A 24,275-nucleotide genomic window follows, 5' to 3' on the forward strand; every position below is an offset into this window, starting at 1 on the left:
AAAAAAAAAAAAAAAAAGTGGTTGAGCATCCTTGTCTTGTTCCTGATCTGTTAGCTGTGGTCCTGTCATAAATGGTCTCTATTATGGTGAGGTGTGTTTCCTCTATACCCACTTTGTTGAGAGTTTTTATCATAAATCGATATTGAATTTTATCAAAAGCTTTTTTTGCATCTATTAAGATGATCATATGATTTTTTGTCAGTTTGTTAATGTGGTGTATCACATTGATTGATTGTTGCAGAGCACAGGCTCTAGGGTGTGCTGGCTTCAGTAGTTGTGACACGCGGGCTCCAGAGCACAGGCTCTGTAGTTGTGGCACACGGGCTTAGTTGCTCCGCAGCATGTGGGATCTTCCCGGACCAGGGCTCAAACCCGTGTTCCCTGCATTGGCAGGCAGATTCTTAACCACTGCGCCACCAGGGAAGCCCCAAACTGTATTTCTTGAGTACTTATTAATTGGTATTCTAATTAAACATTTAACAATGTTCTTTGGCTGGTCATTTTCATACTTACCATTAGCTATATAGACTGTTCCTTATTTCTTTGTTATTACTGGGTCCCCTGCATTTTTTCCTCCCTCTCCCCTATATCAAAATTATAGGTATCAAAATCTTGGCATATCACTTTTGAGATGTTTTACATTTCTGTTCAGGATATTAGCACTTTAAGCAGGTTTTGTTATTTTTATTTTTGGTCTCTCTTGAGTCTATTCTCAAGTACACTTCACTCTTCGAATGACTAAGAATTACAGAATAATTGGGCTGAATTAATGATGTTTTATCCTATAGTTGAATATATGGAGTTGTAGTAGCATTATTTCCTTTTGTTAATTTAAGTGTTTAATATTAAATATTTTATTCAAATATTAATTTTAATAGAAATCTAGTTAGAATAATAAAATATTATAGGATAGGACATAATTTATTTTCCTAGATAATAAAAGCTTCATTTTATTTGGACTCTTAATTTGGAACTGTGTGTGAATATGCACTGAGAGGTTTTGCTCAAATTTTAGGAAGAATATTTAAACTACTTAGAGTACCTTCCAGATGTCCTTGAATACATTAATTTACTTGTAAACAATATGTTATAGATTATTACTAAAAGAGGATCATCTGAGAACCTAGGTCATACTTCATTTGTTTTTCTGTTTTTCATCATAAGATTTAAAATTTAGAGATTCAGACAGAATGCCACAATTTAAAATTCTGTATCCTTAGCTAACTTTCCCATAACCTGTTTTTTCTTTAATAGACTCTAAAGAGACAAAGGAAAGAAAGTCTTACGATCATTAACAAAATCTTCAGCATTTGCTTTTGTGGTGATGGTGGTAGAGGGAAACAAAAAGAGAAGCAAGCATTCAGGAAGATCATTTTGTGGTTAAAAAAAATTAAGATCTGTTGATGGCTCCAAAGTATTAGTGGGAAGGAGGCAGACATTTCTTCACTATTATACTCTTTTGTCCCTAGCTTTAGTGAACATCCATAATATTTTGTTGGCTAAGATTCGGGAAATGAATATACCGCTCAGTATGCTTGGGAATAGTTAAAATATTTGCGTATTTGTTGTCCCACTTCTAAAATCTCTATAAAGGTTGTCATTTCCTATTTCAAATGTTTGAAGCAAGACATGATAGGCAGTTGTTATTATTTGGAAATTTCAAGACTAAACCCTGAAATCATCTATTTGTAGAAATCTAGGATTGTAGAATGTATTTCCCAAATACATACACTTGTTAGTGCCTTGGTTTCTTATTGACAATTTTATAGTGGGATTACTACATTGACCAAAAGAGGATAAGCTATTTGTTTATGGGATTTTCTGGTGAATATATTTCTGTACTGAATTTGTCTGGAATAAAAGAATATATAGGTCTCATTTAAGAAGCATTGTTAGGTGAAAACTGGACTTTCAGAGTGGTCTGACAGTTATTCAGAATGTAAATATTCACACTGTATATAAACTACTGGTTTAAATATCAGACCTTCAAAGTGGTATTGAAACACCTTGATAAAATATTATCTAAAAGCAGTTAAAATCATCTAAAGCAGGGATCAACATACTTTTCCTGTAAAGGACCAGATAGTAAATATTTTAGGCTTTGTGGGCCATATCGTCTCTGTTGCAAAGATTCAGCCTGTTATTATAGTGCAAAAGCAGCCAAAGACAGTACGTAAACAAATGAGAGTGACACCCAATACAACTTTATTTAGAAAAACAAGCAGGGGACTGTAATTTGCCAGTGAGTTTCAATTTGAAAAATATACTCTTTATGGGAACTCTCTGTACTTTCTGCTGAATTTTTCTGTAAACCTAAAACTGCTCCAAAAAAATGTCTATTACAATTTCTGGGACTTCCCTGGTGGTCCAGTTGTTAAGACTCTGTGCTTCCACTGCAGGGGGCGTGGATTCTATCCCTGGTCGGGGAACTGAGATCCCGCATGCAATGCGGCGCAGCCAAAAAAAAAAAAAAAAAGTCTATTACAATTTTAAAAAGTGTCCTAGAAAATAAGAATAATTTAGAAACAAGTAATGATCAAAAACTCCATGGCAACTCTTGGTTTTCACTGAGTGATAAAGCCACTGGATGACTAACTCATAAGTACCAACTGTCATGTATGCTTTCAGAGGGTCTAAAACTGTTCTGTTTTACAGGGATCTTTTTTAGCACTTACTTTATTCATTGATTAAAACAAAAAATTGTGACATACTGTTACTACATTCGGTAACATAAAGATCCAGAGCACCTTCTTCAACACTTGTTGTTGGAGAAATTGCTGATTTAAATGATCCTGAAATAGTAATTCCTGAGGAATTTTTAATTATGCTGCTATTCTGTCATTGCTATGTTAATTATTTTGTTCGAGTTTGCATCCTACAGTACTTATTTTTCTTCCATGAATATACCAAGGAGTATGCTTTTCAATAAGTCAGCTAAAATATTTACAATCATTGGCTGTAGTATCTGTGTAATTCATCTGATAATTAATTTGAAAAATTCATTTAGACTGTGTTGCAGCTGACATAACTTTTGAAACTTAAATATGACTATAACGTATATATCTACTTTTAACCTTTTTATTGTGACATATAGCGCATACAGAAAAGTACATAAAACAGAGATGTCCAGTTTAACAAGTTATCATAAAGCAAACAGTGGAACTACCATGCAAGTCAAGATATAGAGCATTGCCAGCACCCCAGAGGCCTCTTACATGTCCTGTTACGACTGTAACTCCTTCTCTTATCCCTAGGGTTAACCACAGTCCTAATTTTTATAGTATCCATTTTCTTTTCTTTATACATGTACAGCTCTAAACAGTAAAGTTTAATTTTGCCTGTTTTTAAATTTTACAGGTTGACTCATATAATATGAATCCTTCAGTTTATGACCATCCTTTATACTGTATTCATTTTAGCTACTCAACAAAAAAAAATGGCCCAGGTAGACTGAAGTAATGGAATATTGACCTGTGTTAAGCCTGTCTTCAGTAAAACTGCTGCATGGGTGACCTGTCAAAACATGTTCGGTGCCTCTTCCTGCCCTTAAACTGTATTTTCTATCATGCAGGACACTGCTGCAGGTGCATAATGACAATCAGGATGGGTGACGAAAGGCATAGCACTTGGCTTTGAAAATAGATTTCTCATTGACTCTCTGAGATCTTGTATCACCCTGTAAATTTTATGGTGATAGGATTGGCTTTGTTGTATTAAAGATTAGTTACAAAGATTTTTAAATGTGAGTGTTGTATACCTATAGTAGATACATATAATACACATACATACTTGTGTTTCTGACTGAAGAAACACTTTAAATTATCTAAAACATTTGATTTTATAGAAAAATACTTTGTTTTTCAGGTGAAACTTCCACCGATGATGGAAATCATAACTGCTGAACAGCTGATGGAATATTTAGGTTAGTGTTGAAAAGTGAATGATTTTTATATCTCTTTCAAAATAAACCAAAGTTTTCAAAGCTAATATATTACCAAATTTCACCTTTTTGAGGCTATTTTTAAGTTATAATTTTTAATCTCTTAATTAAAAAATTTTATCAGTATGTTTCTGTTATTGGATGCCTTCTTTCTGACCAGCATTAAAATTCTTTAATATAAATAAAGAGACTAGTGACATCTAGAAAACAACAAGGTACATATTAATTCCAATAAACTACAGAGTGGGAAATGGCACAAAAACTCTAACATTGAATGTAGGTAGTGTTTTAAAATATTGAGTAGACTTGAATTAAAACCCAGGAGGTGATTTAGAGCAGTGCTACCCAAAATATGATTCATGGACCTCTGTCAGTCTATAAAATGTTAGTTACCGGTCTGCAGTGAAATAGAGGCTTATACTAGACTGTAAAACATTTTAGTCCATCTGAAATTTTTTGATAGCCAATTTTTCTTGATGAAGGAAGCAGTGTATTGAATTGCATTCTTATGCAAGATTCTTATTTCAAAACAGACCATACTACACAGTTTGCAGACCAGTTGCATTGAGTAGAACTTGTTTACAGAGCAGGTGGTTGTATATCACCCTGCAGTCTTTTACAATTTAGCAAATAAGAATTTATATATTTATACTATTACCAAATCAGAAATCTTAATCCATATTCTTACAGTTGTTTAGTAATTAAATTTTTATTTTAAAAAATTTTATTAGCTGATTAGTTTATTTATGCCATTCCAGACAACTAGCTAACTGATTTTTTTTTTGTGAGGTGTAGGTTTAGTGAAGTAATTGAGATTAGAGCTTTTGGAAGACCTTTTTCTTTTTTTTTTTTTTCGCGGTACGCGGGCCTTTCACTGTTGTGGCCTCTCCCGTTGTGGAGCACAGGCTCCGGATGCGCAGGCTCAGTGGCCATGGCTCACGGGCCTAGCCGCTCCGCGGCATGTGGGATCTTCCCGGACCGGGGCGCGAACCCGTGTCCCCTGCCTCGGCAGGTGGACTCTCAACCACTGCGCCACCAGGGAAGCCCTTGAAGACCTTTTTCTTTATGTAATTAATGTCATTTAACCCCACTCACTGGCTAGGGAACCTCATAGTTAAGTGTAGATTACTTTCAATATCTAGATGTCTGGAAATAGAATTTCTATTTAAACCTCTTTTATTCTAGCTTGGTGATTCTTAAACTTTGTGATTTCTAAATTATATTTCATGGAAAAGGCTGAAATATGCTTAGTGCTTTTGATGAACAGCCAGTATGACTGCCAAGGACTGTGCAAAGGGGAAGTATTAGGAGATGAGATTAGAGGTAATGGGATCATATCGTACAGTATCCTAGGCTATTATAGCAACTTTGACTTTTGCTGTGGGTGATTGGGAAGCCGTTAAAGGATTTTGAACAGAGGACTAATGATCTGACTTTGAGTTTAACAAGAATTCTCTGGCTGTTATGTTGAAAATAGAACTTAGTGGTGTAAAGGCAGAAGCAGGGAGATTGGTTAGCAAGCTGCTAAAACTGGCAAAAGATGGTGGTGGCTTCAAGCAGGGTAGTAGAAGTGGAGATTATAAAATATGGTCAGATTCTGAATATAGAGCTGACAGAATTTGCCGATCAGTTGAATGTGGAGTGAGAGTGAAGTCAAGGGTTACCCCATGATTTTTGGTTTGAACAACTGGAAGGACAGAGTTAACATCAACTGAAACAGGAAAAAATGGAAGGAACATGTTTAGGGAGGAATATCAGGATTTTGGTTTTGGGATGTTTATTGGCATTCAAGTGGAGATATCAGGGAGGCAGTGGGATATATAAATGTAGAGTCTAGAGGAGAGGTCTCAATCAGTGCTGTACAGTAAAACTTTCTGTGTCAATGGAAATGTTCTATATCTGTGCTGTCTAGTTTCATAGCCACTAGGCACATGTGGCTCTTGATATCTTAAAATATAGCTGATGTGACTGAGGAACTGAATATTAAATTAATTTTAAATTAAATTAAATTTTTATTAATTAATTAAATTTAAATTTATGTAGCCACATGTCACTACTAGTTATTGTATTGGACAGCACAGATCTAGCCTGTAAATACACATTTGGGAACAGATAACATATATAAATGACAGTTATACTGAGTCACAAATAATATGAATGTAGATAGAGAAGGGAAGAGATCAGTAGACTGAATCTTGGATGTGCCAGTGATTAGAAGCTGAGGAAGAGGAAGAATGGGTAGAAGCTCAACTATATAGAAGAAAAACCAAAGACTAATTTCCTAGAATCTAAATGAAGAGTTTCAATGAAGAGTTAGAGATTAGTTGAATCAAATGCTGCTAATAGGCCACGCAGGATGAAAACTGAAAATTGACCATTGATTGAGCCATAAGGAGGTAATTGGTAACTTCAACGAGTCCGCAGGATAAAAACCTGACTGGAGTGGGCACAGGGGAAAATTAGAAGCCCTTATATATTGTACATAGCCAGTAGGAATGTAGCATAATGAAGCTACTGTGGAAAACAGTTTGTCAGTTCCGTAGAAAGCTAAATATAGAATTACCTATGATCCTACAACTTTACCCAAGAGAAGTAAAAATACATGTTCACATAAAAACTTGTACAGGAATGTTCATAGCAGCATTATAATAATAGCCTAAAAGTGGAAACAACCCAGATAGCCATAAACTGATGAGTGGATAAACAAACTGTGTTATATCCATATAGTGAAACATTATTCAGCCATAAAAAGGAATGTATTGATACATGCTGTAATTTGGATAAACCTTAAAGACATTATGCTAAGTCAAAGAAGCCAAGTCACAAAATACCACTTATTATATGATTCCATTTATATCAAATGTCCAGAATAGGCAAATTTAGACAGAAAGTAGATTAGAGGTTGCTTAGGACTTGGGAATATAGGGGGGAAATAGAGATTGACTGCTAATGGGTATAGAGTTTCTTTAAGGGGAGACCAAAATGTTCTAAAATTAGATCATGATGATAATTTCACAATCCTATTAATATACTTAAAAAACATTGAATTGTACACTTTAAATGGGTTAATTATATGGTATGTGAATTACATTTCTATAAAGCTGTTTTTAAAAAGAGAAAATTGAAGGAAAGGAATTGAAAAGAGTATTTTAGACAAATAGAAGTATTAGTCTTAGGCAGTACAGATACTTTATCCTTAGCAATAGGAGGGAAGATAGAATGTATTAAAAATAGATGCAGGTAGGTGGACAGATGTGGGTGTGGTAACTTATAGAAGGTCTTTTGAGTGCTTCTATTTTCTCAGTGAAACGGGAAACCAGGTTATCAGCTGAGAGGGAAGATGAAGGAGGAGTTGTTGAAGATGAGAAGGAAGGTATAAAATAGTTGCCTAGACAAGTTGGAGGTGAATGGGGAGATGAAGTATTATTCCTGGGCATTACCACTGGGGTTAGTGAGACCAGCCAACATTGGCAGTATGATTTCTTCAGTCACACTCAGCTGCATGAGTATAGGCCTGAATAGTGGAGGAGCAGGATTTAACCAGAGCTGGGTTTTTGCCAAGTGAGTATGTTGAAGAAAGAGTCTAGGAAATTGGAGGTATGTGTAGAGAGTGGTTATAATGATGAGCTATAATAGTTAAGTTGCATAAAGAGGAAATGAGGATATAAATATGTTGAAGAAAAATGTGACGGGATTTAGTGGATTGTAGGCCCTGATACAGCTGAAGAATTTTTGGAGCCTGGTGATAACAAAGCTGTATGATCATAGGGAATGAGTTTCTGAGATAAGGTGGAATATAAGATTCTTGTTGGAAAAGAGGCAAGGAACAGAAAGTCCAGGGTATTAGATGGGTCATCTCTATGAGTATTGAAATTATCAAAAATTATGGCAGAAAAAAAAAAAATTATGGCAGGATTTGTGTCATAGAGAGGTAGTGAGCTAGGAATGAGGCAGATTGACCTGAAAGTTGGTAGAGAACTATAACCAGGTGGGCGGATAATGGGTAGTATTATATGATAGCATGAGTTTTAAAACTGAGGAGTTTTAGGGAGGAGGGAGAGAAAGAATGACCCTAAGGAGCAAGTAGATCCACCTCTAGGCTCACCGGTAAAGAAGCATGAGAGAGAAAAGACATCACTTGAGAGGGCTGCAGTGTCATCAAGGCAGAGCCAAATTTCATTTAGGCAGAAGATGAAGGAAACATTAAGAAAAGAAAATACTTAGAAGATTTGAGAGACCATGAGTTCCAGAGGACACTGAAATTCAAGATAGGAATTTAGGAGTCGTTAGTATAAAAATGGTATTTAAATCTGTGGAAATTGATGAGATCATTAAGAGAGAAAGTATAAAGAGAGAAGAGACGTGGGTCCAGGATCATCCCCTAAAGTTTCCCAGCATGCACAGATTAGGTAGAGCAGTGTTTCTCCACCTTTTTTTCAGTATTGCCCCCCTAAGGAGCCTTTGTAGACATCTTTGTTCTAATCACTCACTCCAGGAAATTTTAATACCACAGATATACTGTATGTCTCTTCATGTTCTGTGGCCCTTTGAAGGCCACAAACTATTATAATATCTAAGATACTTTTGTCCCTACCCTCCAAGAATCAGTTTTTGCCCCCTTGGTGGTAACATCGCCCCTGCTGAAATGCATGGGTTAGAGCAGCGGTCCCCAAACTTTTTGGCACCAGGGACTGCTTTTGTAGAAGACAATTTTTCCACGGGGTGGGGGGAAGTTTCAGCAGGGGTGACGTTTAATATACTGGGCTAAATAAAATATATTATTAAAATTAATTTTACTTCTTTTTACTTTTTTTAATGTGGCTACTAAAAATTTAAAGTTACATATGGGTTTGCATTTATGGCTTGCATTATATTTCTGTTGGACAGTGCTAACCTTAAACTGTGCTGCCACTCCACAGCTTCTTATGTCATCCTGGCTCTGCTGTCTGTGCTGTCATAGACCGATGCCATTTACCTAACCTCTTGCCTGCTAGTTATTACCATCACTCTACTTGCCTTTTTCTATTCTACCTTCTGAGACAAAATGGGCTCTTTTGCTGTCAGTTCCCATAGCTAAAGAATGCATTTGTAATGGCAGAGACCCATGAGCAGAGGCAGAGGGCATATGAATGGAGGTACTAATAGTATAAAAGGGTAAGATTGGAGTGGAAATAAAAGCATCATAAATTATAATATCTCTTCATTTTACAGATGAGGTAACCAAAGCTCAGAAAGATTAAATTATGTGTTCTCTCCATCTAGGCACCTTCTAATATGATTTTTAAAGTGCTGAAAGGCTAGTATTCTCAGAAGTATATCCCTTCTCCCTTTCCACCACTCAAGTGTTTTTGATAGAGTATTTTAAATTCCTACTACTTGTCTCTTCCTTTTTTTTTTCTTTTTCTTATCCAGCAAATATTTACTGATTAGGTACTGTGGACAAGTTATTTGGAGATGTCAACAATACAGTCAGTGTGGCTTGCATAAATGTACTAAGAAAATGTTAACATGGTATTTTTCTTGGAAAGAAAATAATTAGTGCATCTTGGTATCTTAAATTTATCTAACTGTTAGATTTTAAAACTCCCTGAGAGAGTAGGACATAGAGTAGAGAATTTTTTAAATTATAGGGAAAAAGAAAAATTGACAAAGTAATATTTAGATTTAGGGTAGCTAAAGAGGTTTGGAAGTCCTGGGCGAGGAGACTCATCTACAGGGACAGCATGAAAGTAATATGATCCTAATGGGAGGTGGGAGAGAAGTGAGCAAGAATAATGTGAGAAGAGAGATTCTGAAAGCTCTGCCTCACCAAAAGTAAACTTTATTTAAAGCCAATCCTGCCAAAACAAATTGTTTAATTTTCTAAGCTATTTGGATTTTGTTCTCTTGAGATTACTCCAGTTCTCTGGGGGAACCAGAGATACTTTTTCATTAAATAAGCAAACACTAGTAGAAAGATTGTAAAGAAACCATTAAAGGTTTTCCTAGGTTTTTCAAAGGTTAGAGGAGGAGGGAATTTTAATTTGGAAATTTCTGTTACTGGAGTATTAGAACAGGGTCAAACATCGACATGGCTTGTTGGAGGGCTTTGGCCTCAAGAAAGCAACATGAAAGCTCCTAGTGAGTGCTAGGAGGTCTAATAAAGTGGGGAAGAAGTGTAGGTGGAAGGCAGAAAATGGTTAGGAAGATGAGGTAAAAAAGCACAACACAAACTAGAATACACACTATGATTTTAACCATCCAAGACAGTTTGTATGATGCTGAGACTAGCATCGTATTATAGTAAGGAAAATGGTTGTTAGGATGATGGTGCTGTCTGACTTTTTAAAAGGTAATTTATTTTATCTTTTGAACATAAATACTATAAAAGGAGGTCAATGTTGAAGCATTTTAATTTTGCCCACAGTTGACTGTGTCTTCTCTTTTCCAAATGCTCACCTGGGATAAGTTACCTACTACCTACTGCCAAACCCTCTCTTCCTTTTTTGGCCTAATGTGGCTGTCAGGTTTTTGTTTCTTAATTTCTGTTTGTCTGAAATATCCCATTAATAGCAAAGTGTTATGGATTCTTTCTTTGAAATTCTTTCCTCTCTCTGTATACTGGTACTTCGGAATGTGATTTATTGCAAGCTCTTTGTTTCCTCTGCTCTCCAAATTAGCCTACATATCAGTGTTATCTTCTTAAAGCACCAGTTTCATCCTTCACTTGTCTACTTAAAAACAGATTCCCTTATGATCTTTCACAAGCAGCCAAACTTACTGATGTATTATTTATGATTTTCTATAATCTGATCAAGCTTACCCATCCAGCCATATTTCCCACCACTCTGCAACATAAATCTTATGTATAAACCTCCTTATAAACTGCCCATATAGCAAGATGTTTCTTATATTTGCTTTTCCCATCATTCTTTCTCCCTCAAAGAATGCTTTTTCCCCTCACTGCCTTGGCAGGTTCTGCCGATTTTTCTGAATCTGCTTTACATACTACCCCCTACAAAGGATATTTCTAAGTGCTACAGGCTTTATGAATATTTCTTTTCAAAATCACTTGGTACTTAAGGCATTTATTACATTTTACACTCTATTATACCTTATTGTTATTTTATTCTGTTTCCTGTATGTTCTTTGCCCAACCAAATTATTAGTTTTTTAAGGGAAACGCTCATTTCCAAACACGTTAACCTGTTGCTAAACACGGAATAGACTCAATAAATACTGTTTTTTTAAAAATGTTTTATTTATTTATTTATTTGGCTGCGTCAGGTCTTAGTTGCAGCACGCAGGATCTTCGTTGTGGCATGTGGGATCTTTTTTTTGCAGCGCACGGGCTCTTCACTGTGGCGCGCAGGCTCCAGGGCATGCAGTCTCAGTAGTTGGCAGCGTGTGAGCTCTCTAGTTGTGGCACGTGGGCTCCAGAGCCCATGGGCTCAGTAGTTGCAGCATAAGCGCTCTCTAGTTGTGGTGCGTGGACTCTAGAGTGTGCAGGCTCAGTAGTCGCGGCGTGTGGTTTTAGTTGCCCCACAGCATGTGGGATCTTAGTTCCCCGACCAGGGATTGAACCTGCATCCCCTTCATTGGAAGGCAGATTCTTAACCACTGGACCACCAGGGAAGTCCCTCAATAAATATTTTTGATTGAAGTAGTATTGTTGACCAATTTTGTTATAAAGGTTAGATAAGCTAGACAGAATTCTTAAGAGATGATTTATTTAGATATCTAAAACTGAAAGATGCTCCCTTAAAAACTCAAAATCAGTCTTTTAAAAATATCTAATTCTCTATTACAAACTTTCCTAAAAATACAGATGTCTACTGCTTCATATCACCCCAAAATTTAGTCACTTAGAACAATGAACGTTTATTATCACACAGTATCTGTAGGTCAGGAATCTGGGTGTGGCTAAGTGACTCTGGCTTAAGGTCTCTCATGAGGTTGCAGTCAGTGTGTCAGCTGGGGCTGCAGTCTTATCTCCAGGCCCAACTGAGGAAGATCTGCTTCCAAGCTTACTCACTTGGTTGTTGGCAGGATTCAGTTCCTCACAGGTTGTTGGACTGAGGTTCTCAGTTCCTCATTGACTGTGGCTCTCTGTGGCTCTCTCTCTAGAGGCTCCCTTCAATTCCTTGCCGTGGGCATCTCCAAAAGGCAGCTCAGAACATGGCAGGTGGCATTCCTCAGAGTGAGCAAATGAGAAAGCACCATAACAAACGACACAATATTTTCTTTTATAATTTTGTAAGTGACATTTCATTAATTCTGTTGTATTTGATTCACTAGAAGTGAATCCAGTCCACACTCAAGGGAAGGTGATTATACAAAGGTATGAATGCCAGGCTATAGGGCTCATTGAGGTCCATCAAAGAGGCTGCCTCCCTTAGTCAGGCCATTCTTCTCTTGTCTGAAGATCTTTTCTGACCTCAGGAAAAGAGGAGTTGCTTATTTGAGTCTTTCCCAATAATTATTCTATTCTTAGCACCTAAGCTTTAATCTATGATAGCATATCTAGGGTCATTTAGTATTGAATTATGTAATGTTCTGCATCCTGACCCTATTAAAGTTGTAGGAAAGCATACACTACAGTCTTTTATCAGGATAAATACAGAGCTTAAATGAGATATAGGATACCAGTATAGCAAATATGTTCTCAATTATTTGAATAAATAACGTATAAAATTTACTCAAAGCGTAGTTTTCAGTTAAATGCTATATTAAAACCTCAACATGTAATATACAATGTGCCATGTATAGTAAGGATTCAAAAATATTTGTTAAATACACTTGCTTATATATTTCTGTGAATGAATTAATTTAGTGATTTAGAATTCCTGTGCCTATGGTGGAATAAAATTGTTATCAGTTAGATTTTGCCATCTTAAAGTTCTAAATAAAAGCAAAAATAATAATATATTGATGTTCGTAGGAATTCCTTTATTATCAGAGTTGGAGAGATTAAAAGAATACTTTTTTAAAAACTTATTTATTTATTTATCTTTGGCTGCATTGGGTCTTCGTTGCTGCACGCAGCTTTTGCTAGTTGTAGCAAGCAGGGGCTAATCTTTGTTGTGGTGCATGGGCTTCTCATTTGCGGTGGCTTCTCTTGTTGCAGAGCACAGGCTCTAAGCGCATGGGCTTCAGTAGTTGTGGCTCGTTGGCTTAGTAGTTGTGGCTCACGGGCTCTAGAGCGCAGGCTCAGTAGTTGTGGCACATGGGCTTAGTTGCTCCTTGGCATGTGGGATCTTCCCGGACCAGGGCTCGATGCCATGTCCCCTGCACTGGCAGGCGGATTCTCAACCACTGTGCCACTAGGGAAGTCCCTAAAAGAATACTTGATGCAGTCTTTAGAAGTTTATTTTGAATTTGAAAATAAAAGTTAATAAAACAATTTATCAACTTAGTGATTTGGGAGGCTGGCTGAGAAGTTAGTTCCATGTATCACTGTTTATATCAAATTAATTCCAGATAAATTAAAGATTTAAACGTAAAAAAAGACAAACATAAAATTACATGAAGAAAGTATATGTGAATGTTTGTATACTCTGAAGAGGTGAAAATCTTTCTAACATGACATCAAACCCATCAAACCCAGAAGCTATAATAGAAGAATTTGACTATACTGAAATTAAATATTTCTGTATGGTGAAAAGTAGGCAAAAAACATCACCATAAAGTCAGAAGCCATTATGGGAAAAAAAAAATTTACCATGTATAACAGGAAATGTTCTAATTCCTCTAACTGAAAAAGAGCTTTTATGTGGTTCAGTAAAAAAAAAAATGATACTTGGATAGGCAGGCAATTCAAAGAAAAGTATATATAATTAATACATAGCTAAAAAGGCAAAACATGGATAAAAAGTTACTGCATATATTAAAATGATGCTACATATATTTAAAAGGTATCACGTATACTAAAAGTCATTTATAGGGGCTTCCCTGGTAGCACAGTGGTTAAGAATCCGCCTGCCAATGCAGGGGACACGGGTTCCAGGGAACACGGGTTCGAGCCCTGGGCTGGGAAGATCCCACATGCCGTGGAGCAACTAAGCCCACGTGCCACAACTACTGAGCCTGCACTCTAGAGGCCGCGAGTCACAACCACTGAGCCCGTATGCCACAACTAATGAAGCCTGCACGCCTAGAGCCTGTGCTCTGCAACAAGAGAAGCCACCACAATAAGAAGGCCGCGCACCACAACGAAGAGCAGCCCCCGCTTGCTGCAACTGGAGGAAGCCCGCGTGCAGCAACAAAGACCCAATGCAGCCAAAAATAAATAAGTAAATAAATTTATTTTTTTTAAAGTCATTTATATATTAAAATGGTTATACCAAGTGAAAATACATGTATAAAAATATATCAATTTCGGGTAAGTATAGTTGCTTTACAATATTATATTAGTTTCAGGCGTACAGCATAGTGATTCAGTATTTTTACAGATTATACTCCATTAAAAGCTATTATAAGATAATGGCTATAATTCCCTGTGCTATACAATATATTCTTGTTGCTTATCTATTTTATACATAGTAGTTTGTATCTCAGTTCCATACCCCTTTCTTGCCTCTCTCTCTCCCCTCTCCTCACCGGTAACCACTAAGATACCAATTTTTTAAATGCAAAAAAAAATGTTTGCTTACTTCTAAGAATGACAAACATTTAGAAGACTGATGACACCCATTCTTGGAAAGGTATTGGGGTAATAGTTATCTTGCTGATAGCAGTGAAACTTGGTAAAAACCTTTTAGAGCTTTATTGTAGTGACATGGAAAGATGCTTAAATATAAAGAGGAGGAAAAAGAAAGTTCAAAACATAGGATGTACACTGAAAAAAATATGTGAGACCTTAGCTAACAGTTAACATTGATTTTCTCTGAATGGGGGGGTAAATATTTTATGTTACCTATTGCTACAATTTATAATTAAAATATATTACCTTTGTAATTAGATAAAAAGTAATATTTTTAAAAGGCAACTTTACCATTTCTTTTTACAGGCGATTACATGCTTGATACAAAGCCAAAAGAAATTTCAGAAATTCAACGTTTAAACTATGAGCAGGTAATAGATACAATTTTTGTTATATTAAGATAGTTAATTTTTACTTACGGATATATCCATTGGTCTCTATCAGTGGCCTTTCTTTTTTTTTTTGAATTTTTGAATTTTATTTTTTTATACAGCAGGTTCTTATTAGTTATCTATTTTATACATATTAGTGTATATATGTCAATCCCAATCTCCCAATTCATCACACCACCACCCCACCACCACCCCACCACCACTTTCCCCCCTTGGTGTCCATACGTTTGTTCTCTACATCTGTGTCTCTATTTCTGCCTTATAAACCAGTTCATCTGTACCATTTTTATAGGTTCCACATGTATGCATTAATATACGATATTTGTTTTTCTCTTTCCGACTTACTTCACTCTGTATGACAATCTCTAGATCCATCCATGTCTCTACAAATGACCCAATTTTGTTCCTTTTTATGGCTGGGTAATATTCCATTGTATATATATATATATACCACATCTTTATCCGTTCGTCTGTCGATGGGCATTTAGGTTGCTTCCATGACCTGGCTATTGTAAATAGTGCTGCACTGAACATTGGGGTGCATGTGTCTTTTGAATTATGGTTTTCTCAGGGTATATGCCCAGTAGTGGGATTGCTGGGTCATATGGTAATTCTAATTTTAGTTTTTTAAGGAACCTCCATACTGTTCTCCAAAGGGGCTGTATCAATTTATTTTCCCACCAACAGTATAAGAGGGTTCCCTTTTCTCCACACCCTCTCCAGCATTTGTTGTATGTAGATTTTCTGTTGATGCCCATTCTAATTGGTGTGAGGTGATACCTCATTGTAGTTTTAATTTGCATTTCTCTAATAATTAGTGATGTTGAGCAGCTTTTTATGTGCTTCTTGGCCATCTGTATGTCTTCTTTGGAGAAATCTCTATTTAGGTCTTCTGCCCATTTTTTGATTGGGTTGTTTGTTTTTTTAATATTGAGCTACATGAGCTGTTTATATATTTTGGAGATTAATCCTTTGTCCGTTGATTCGTTTGCAAATATTTTCTCCCATGCTGAAGGTTGTCTTTTTGTCTTGTTTGTGGTTTGCTTTGCTTTACAAAGCTCTTAAGTCTTATTAGGTCTTATTTTATTTCCATTACTCTAGGAGGTGGATCAAAAAAGATCTTGCTGTGATTTATGTCAAAGAGTGTTCTTCCTATGTTTTCCTCTAAGACTTTTATAGTGTCTGGCCTTACATTTAGGTCTTTAATCCATTTTGAGTTTATTTTTGTGTATGGTGTTAGGGAGTGTTCTAATTTCATTCTTTTACATGTAGCTGTCCAGTTTTCCCAACACCACTTATTGAAGAGACTGTCTTTTCTCCATTGTACATCCTGGCTTGCTTTGTCATAGATTAGTTGACCATAGGTACGTGGGTTTATCTTTGGGCTTTCTGTCCTGTTCCATTGATCTATATTTCTGTTTTTGTGCCAGTACCATATTGTCTTGATTATTGTAGCTTTGTAGTAGAGTCTGAATTCAGGGAGTCTGATTCCTCCAGCTCCACTTTTTTCCCTCAAGACTGCTTTGGCTATTCGGGGTCTTTTGTGTCTCCATACAAATTTTAATACTTTTTGTTCTAGTTCTGTAAAAAATGCCATTGGTGATTTGATAGGGATTGCATTGAATCTGTAGATTGCTTTGGGTAGTATAGTTATTTTAACAATATTGATTCTTCCAGTCCAAGAACATGGTATATCTCTCCATCTGTTTGTGTCATCTTTTTTAAAAGAATTTTTTTTATATATCAGGTTCTTATTGGTTATCCATTTTATACATATTAGTGTATATATGTCAATCCCAGCTGCTTTTGCTGCATCCCATAGGTTTTGGATCATCATGTTTTCATTGTAATTTGTCTGTAGATATTTTTTGATTTCCTCTTTAATTTCTTCAGTGATCTCTTAGTTATTTAGTAACGTATTGTTTACCCTCCATGTGTTTGTGTTTTTTATGGTTTCTTTTGCTGTAATTGATTTCTAATCTCATAGCATTGTGGTCGGAAAAGATGCTTGATATGATTTCAGTTTTCTTAAATTTACCAGGGCTTGATTTGTGACCCACAATGTGATCAATCCTGGAGAATGTTCCATGTGTACTTGAGAAGAAAGTGTAATATGCTATTTTTGGAAAGAATGTCCTATAAATATCAATTAAATCTATATGGTCCGTTGTGTCATTTAAAGCTTGTGTTTCCTTATTAATTTTCTGTTGGGATGATCTGTCCATTGGTGTAAGTGAGGTGTTAAAAGTCCCCCACTATTGTTGTGTTACTGTCGATTTCCTCTTTTATAGCTGTTAGCAGTTGCGTTATGTATTGAGGTGCTCCTGTGTTGGGTGCATATATATTTACAATTGTTATATCTTCTTCTCGGATTGATCCCTTGATCATTATGTAGTATCCTTCCTTGTCTCTTGTAACATTCTTTATTTTAAAGTCTATTTTATCTGATATAAGTATTGCTACTCCAGCTTTCTTTTGATTTCCATTTGCATGGAATATCTTTTTCCATCCCCTCACTTTGAGTCTGTATGTGTTCCTAGGTCTGAAGTGGGTCTCTTGTAGACAGCATATATATGGGTCTTGTTTTTGTATACATTCAGCGAGCCTGTGTCTTTTGGTTGGAGCATTTAATCCATTCATGTTTAAGGTAATTATTGATATCTATGCTCCTTTACCATTTTCTTAATTGTTTTGGGTTTGTTTTTGTAGGTCGTTTTCTTCTCTTGTGTTTCCCACTTAGAGAAGTTCCTTTAGCATTTGTTGTAGAGCTGGTTTGGTGGTGCTGAATTCTCCTAGCTTTTGCTTGTCTGTAAAGCTTTTGATTTCTCCACTGATTCTGGATGTGATCCTTGCCAAATAGAGTAATCTTGGTTGTATGTTCTTCCCTTTCATCACTTTAAATATATTGTGCCACTCCCTTCTGGCTTGTGGAGTTTCTGCTGAGAAATCAGCTGTTAACCTTATGGGAGTTCCCTTGTATGTTATTTGTCCTTTTTCCCTCGTTGCTTTCAATAATTTTTCTTTGTCTTTAATTTTTGTCAATTTGATTACTATGTGTGTCGGCGGGTTTCTCCTTGGGTTTATCCTGCCTGGAACTGTCTGCACTTCCTATACTTGGATGGCTATTTCCTTTCCCATGTTAGGGAAGTTTTTGACTATAATCTCTTCACATATTTTCTTGGGTCCTTTCTCTCTCTCTTCTCCTTCTGGGACCCCTATAATGCAAATGTTGTTGCATTCAGTGTTGTCCCAGAGGTCCCGTAGGCTGTCTTCATTTCTTTTCATTCTTTTTTCTTTATTCTGTTCCACGTCAGTGAATTCCACCATTCTGTCTTCCAGGTCACTTATCCATTCTTCTGCCTCAGTTATTCTGCTGTTGATTCCTTCTAGTGTATTTTTCGTTTCAGTTATTGTATTGTTCATCTCTGTTTGTTCTTTAATTCTTCTAGGCTTTTGTTAAACATTTCTTGCATCTTCTCGATCTTTGCCTCCATTCTTTTCCCGAGGTCCTGGATCATCCACTATCATTATTCTGAATTCTTTTTCTGGAAGGTTGCCTTTCTCCACTTCATTTAGTTGTTTTTCTGGGGTTTTAATCTTGTTCCTTCATCTGGTACAAAGTCCTCTGTCTTTTCATTTTGTCTGTCTTTCTGTGAATGTGGTTTTCCTTCCACAGGCTGCAGAATTGTAGTTCTTCTTGCTCTGCTGTCTGCTGTCTCGTGGATGAGGCTATCTAAGAGGCTTGTGCAAGCTTCCTGATGGGAGGGACTGGTGGTGGGTAGAGCTGGGTGTTGCTCTGGTGGGCAGAGCTCAGTAAAACTTTAATCCGCTTGTCCGCTGATGGGTTGGGCTGGGTTCCCTCCCTGTTGGTTGTTTGGCCTGAGGCGACCCAGCACTGGAGCCTACCCGGCTCTTTGGTGAGGCTAATGGCAGACTCTGGGAGGGCTCACGCCAAGGAATACTTCCCAGAACTTCTGTTTCCAGTGTCCCTGTCCCCACAGTAAGCGACATCCACCCCCTGCCTCTGCAGGAGACCCTCCAACACTAGCAGGTAGGTCTGGTTCAGTCTCCCCTGGGGTCACTGCTCCTTCCCTTGGGTCCCGATGTGCGCACTACTTTGTGTGTGCCCTCCAAGAGTGGAGTCTCTGTTTCCCCTGTCCTGTCAAAGTCCTGCAATCAAATCCCGCTAGCCTTCAAAGCCTGATTCTCTAGGAATTCCTCCTCCTGTTGCTGGACCCCCAGGTTGGGAAGCCTGACGTGGGGCTCAGAACCTTCACTGCAGTGGGTGGACTTCTGTGATATAAGTGTTCTCCAGTTTGTGAGTCACCCACCCAGCAGTTATGGGATTTGATTTTATTGTGATTGTACCCCTCCTACCATCTCATTGTGGCTTCTCCTTTGTCTTTGGATGTGGGGTATCTTTTTTGGTGAGTTCCAGTGTCTTCCTGTCCATGATTGTTCAGCAGTTGGTTGTGATTCCGGTGCTCTCGCAAGAGGGAGTCTCAGTGGATTTTTGGGCATATTCTTTGTTTTCTCTTTTTACACCCTTTTAAAAATGTAAAAAACATTCTTAGCTCACAGCCTTATTTGACCCACAGGCCGTACTTTGCTGATCTGTCTTTTATGTGAATCTATATGCAATGTAGAATGAAACATAGATATCATTCTACACACCTATGTAGAATGATAACTTGGTATTTTCCTTGAAAAAATTGACTTCCAAGTGAATTTGTTATCGATTTATCTTTCCTCATTTGTGTACATTTTACAATTAAATTATATGTAGGAAACAGTTCAGCAAATGATGTCTGGGGTATGTCATTAGGACTAAATCTGCTGTTTCATAGTTTCAATGTGTCTACATTGCTTGGCACGTTCTTTAGAGATACTATTCTGTAATATAGGAGGGGACCACTGGGCTCAAAATTATTGGAGCTGTAAGAAAGCAAGCATAGCTTCATTTTCTTCAGTATTCTTCCTTTGTTTGACAATGGAAGGCAAGAAGAAATCAGGTTCTTACAGTGGAAGAAGTATCAGGCAGGGAAGAAACAGATATCATTGGAACCTTTATGTTTACTTTCAAAGTAACCCTTACTACATACTTTCACCAGTATCCAAATGGCAAAAAGAAAACAAAATTCATTTTGGTATTGCAAAATTTCTTGAATTTGAATGTTCAAATAATCTAGTCCTAATAAAATGGAAAAGTGAGTATGTTGCATTGCATCACTGTGTAAGGTAGGAAATCCATAGCTAAAGCCAAATAGTATGCTAAATCATTTAAATTCTATTGGAATTTGTAGCTTAAAGCAAGGATTTCTAAACATTTCTCACAATGGAAACTTCTTTTCAAATGAAATCTTAGGCTAACCTTCAATATATAAAACCAGTAAATATTTTATAAGTGTAAAGTATTATGGTTAAATTTATATCATTTACCAAATTTGTATCATTTCTTATTGAAATCAGCAAGGCTATTATGATTAATACAAAAACTTGAAATTAGAAATTATGGATCATAGTTGCAGTTTCACATTAACCTCAAAATTCATTTTACTTCTGTTGCACAGTCTTGAGAAAATCTTTTTTATTTATTGATTCATTTTTTAACATCTTTATTTGAAGTATAATTGCTTTATGATGTTGTGTTAGTCTCTGCTGTATAACAAAGTGAATCAGCTATATGTATACATATATCCCCATATCCCCTCCCTCTTGCATCTCCCTCCCACCCTCCCTATCCCACCGTTCTAGGTGGTCACAAAGCACCAAGCTGATCTCCCTGTGCTATGCAGCTGCTTCCCACTAGCTATCTATTTTACATTTGGTAGTGTATATATGTCCATGCCACTCTCTCACTTCGTCCCAGCTTACCCTTCCCCCTCCCCATGTCCTCAAGTGCATTCTCTACGTCTGCTTCTTTATTCCTGTCCTGCCCCTAGGTTCATCAAAACCATTTTTTTTTATTCCATATATATGTGTTAGCATACGGTATTTGTTTTTTGAGAAAATCTTGAGTGATGAGTATTTGCAAATGATATCAGCACTTTGTTTCAAGTCTGTTTTGCAGTCTCAGGATATGTTTCCATTAAGGTGATCTAGACTCTTGAAAAATGATTGGAAGTAAAGTTTTGCTTCAAAGTTGAAACAGACACTAACAACCACTTGCATTTCTTATAAACATGTTAGACAGAAAGTACCCTGCATTTAAAATAAGCTCTAAAACTATTTATAAGGTATTGTGATTGCATTACCATTAGTTTTGAGAATAGTATGTACCAAGCTGATAAGACTGAGTCTAAGCTGGTGCTTAATGTTCCACAGGTGTGATGTAACAATGTTCTTTTTGTATAGTTTTGTGTGAGCAGAAATGTTTAAGCCTAAATTTTAGAAAGACCAATGCAGAGCTGCAGTCTTCCTAATTAAAAACCCTTTTACCAGAAATCATAATATAAACAAAGAGCATATTTCTTTCAGTTTTGCTTAATGATGACAACACAAGAAAATACTGTGTGTGTGTGTGTGTTTATGACAGGTTTTTATATGACTGCAAATATATTTTTTAAATATATCTTGTATTTAACTTTAAAATTTCACCACGTTAACAGTACCTTTAAGAAAAATTCTAAGAAACAGTTGAACTACTGGCTTAAAGGAGTAGTAATCCTTTCTTGTAAGCACCCATTTGGATTCAAGAACAAGATGGCAAAATACTCTTTTTAACTCTTTGTTTATAAATTTGTTTATTTTTATCAGTTTTATTTATGGATATTATTAATTGTATTAACTTAGTTATTTTAACATTTTATAATCTATTAAAAATGTAGAAGATACATAAAGGTATAAGCTTGAGTCCAGGAGCTGTTAGAAATTATACTTCCCCCTGAAGGAAACTGGATGACTGGCAACTAAGAATTTAACAAATAGCAGAAAAAAATCAGTATCAGTGGTAGAACTATAATCCTACAGTGGCTCATTATTGTTACTATTTTCTCACATTCATCATTGTTATGGCTTTAGGAAAAGTTTTAAAACACTGAAAGGAAAAAAATGTGAGCTGATTGTTTTCAAGGGTTCAACTTTTAGGAAGACTGAGAAAATATATTGTTTTGGGGGAATATAGTTATTAGAGGTGAAACTGACAAAATCCAAAGAGTATATAACAGTGTTATCCTGTTATAAATTCTTCATTCATAAATTTAAAACATTTGAATAATTTGTTTTCAGTCTGTATAGTCTCTTAGCATGGAATTTTATAAGTTAATTGGTAAAACAAAACTTTGTTATTATGACCTAAATTTGTCCATCTGAGATTTCAGTGAGAGTCCCTAATTTTAATATAAAAGGATTTATTTCATGTTCACCCTTTCTACTATAAGCCCTCCAGTAGGCTATAGTCTGCTCCTGTTTTATATCTTTAGTGTGTAGCACAGTGTCTGATTAACAGTAGGGATTCAATAAAATTTTATCAAATTTTATATATTGGTTTTTATTTGTTCCATCAAATATACCCTCTAAATTATGTCCATATTTAATATATTAAAACGTTTAGAAAAACATGTTTTAAAATAGTCTTCATTACACACTTACATGACCGTGTTTATTGAGAAAACTGTTGTGGACAGAACGACTCTTTAATTTGACCAACAAGTCTTTGTGATCCAGCCTTTATCTCAGACTTCATCTCCCACCATTTACATTGATACATAATTATTACCCAAAGTCCATAGTTTACATTAGGGTTCACTCTTGGTGTTTATACTTTCTTTGGGTTTTGAGAAATGTATAATGACATGTATCCACCTTTATAGTATCCTACAGAATAGTTTTCACTGCCGTAAAAGTCCTCAGTGCTCTGCCAGTACATCCCTCCCTCCTCCTGACCCCTGGCAACCACTGATCTTTTTACTGTCTCCATCGTTTTGCCTTTTCCCACTGTGTCATTTGGAATCATACAGTATATTTCAGATTGGCTTCTTTCACTTAGTAATGTACATGTAAATTTTCTCCATGTCTGTTCATGGCTTGATAGCTCATTTCTTTTTCTTTCTTTTTTTTAAATTGTTAAAAAACATAATATAAAATTTACTCTCTTAACCATCTTTAAGTGTATAGTTTTGTCGTGTTAACTGTATTTATATTCTTGTATAACATCTCTAGGACATTTTCATCTTGTAAAACTAAAATTCTGTACTCATTGAACAACTCTCCAGATTTCCCTCCCTCCAGCTCCTGACAACTACCATTCTACTTTCTATTTCCATGATTTTGACTACTCTAGATATCTCACATAAGTGGAGTCATACAGTATTTGTTCTTTTGCAGCAGCTTATTTCACTCAGCATAATGTCCTCAAGTTTCATCCATGTTGTAGCATGTAATAGTATTTCCTTCTTTATTTTTTTAAGGCTGAATAATATTCCATTGTATATGTACACTATGTTCCCTTTATCCATTTATCTGTTAATGGACATTTGAGCTGCTTCCACCTCTTGGCTGTTGTGAATAATGCTGCAATGAATATGGGTGTACACATATCTCTTCAAGATGATGCTTTAAATTCTTTCAGTTCTTTTAGGAATATACCTAGAAGTGGAAGAGGCCTTCCTCTTTGACTAGAAATTTTGTCTTTGGACTTCCTGGTCTAAAAATAGGTCCCTCACCCCTCTCACTCAGTACATCCTTATCCTGTTCAATTTTTCTTACTAATACTTGACTTTATAATTTATGTATTTGTCTCTCATAGTAGAATGTTAGTTCCATGAGATTAGGAACTTTGTTTTATCCACTATTTTATCATTAGAACTCATACTAGTGCCTTGCACATAGTAGGTACTTAATAATAAAAATTGAAGGGATGAATAAATTCGATAAAATGGAAAATTTGTAGTAAATGTGCCTGCATTTAAATATCTTTTTTGTTGTTGTTTGATTTTCATTTTTTCTCTTCCCCTTTCTATTTTCAGAATATGAGTGATGCTATGGCAGTACTGCACAAACTACAGACAGGCTTGGATGTAAATGTAAAATTCACTGGTGTTCGAGTGTTTGAATATACACCAGAATGCATAGTATTTGATCTTCTTGATATTCCTTTGTACCATGGATGGCTAGTGGACCCTCAGGTAAGTAGAAAATCTTAAATTATATGAACACAAATACAGTAAAAATCTATTAATTTGGCAAATTAATCTAGATTTATATTTTCTGATACTTATGTTTTTGTGCTTTTACATGAAATTAGCCATATTGTGAGGTTAAG

General features: G+C 36.0%; 1 protein-coding gene across 2 annotated transcripts in view; it reads left to right on the top strand.

Annotated features, from left to right (window-relative positions):
• Window positions 1–24,275, top strand: part of MINDY2 (MINDY lysine 48 deubiquitinase 2) — a 71,887-nt gene that overhangs the window by 8,702 nt on the left and 38,910 nt on the right. For both annotated transcript variants that reach the window (XM_029236388.1, XM_029236390.1), the window contains exons 2-4: window positions 3,865–3,922; window positions 14,928–14,992; window positions 23,980–24,138. In XM_029236388.1, coding sequence (XP_029092221.1) covers window positions 3,865–3,922; window positions 14,928–14,992; window positions 23,980–24,138 — 282 coding nt within the window. The remainder of the gene's footprint in view (window positions 1–3,864; window positions 3,923–14,927; window positions 14,993–23,979; window positions 24,139–24,275) is intronic.

The sequence above is a fragment of the Monodon monoceros genome, unplaced genomic scaffold (genome assembly GCF_005190385.1).
Source record: "Monodon monoceros isolate NGI ecotype Baffin Bay Population unplaced genomic scaffold, NGI_Narwhal_1 Super_Scaffold_21, whole genome shotgun sequence".
In the NCBI taxonomy this organism is placed as follows: Eukaryota; Metazoa; Chordata; class Mammalia; order Artiodactyla; family Monodontidae; genus Monodon; species Monodon monoceros.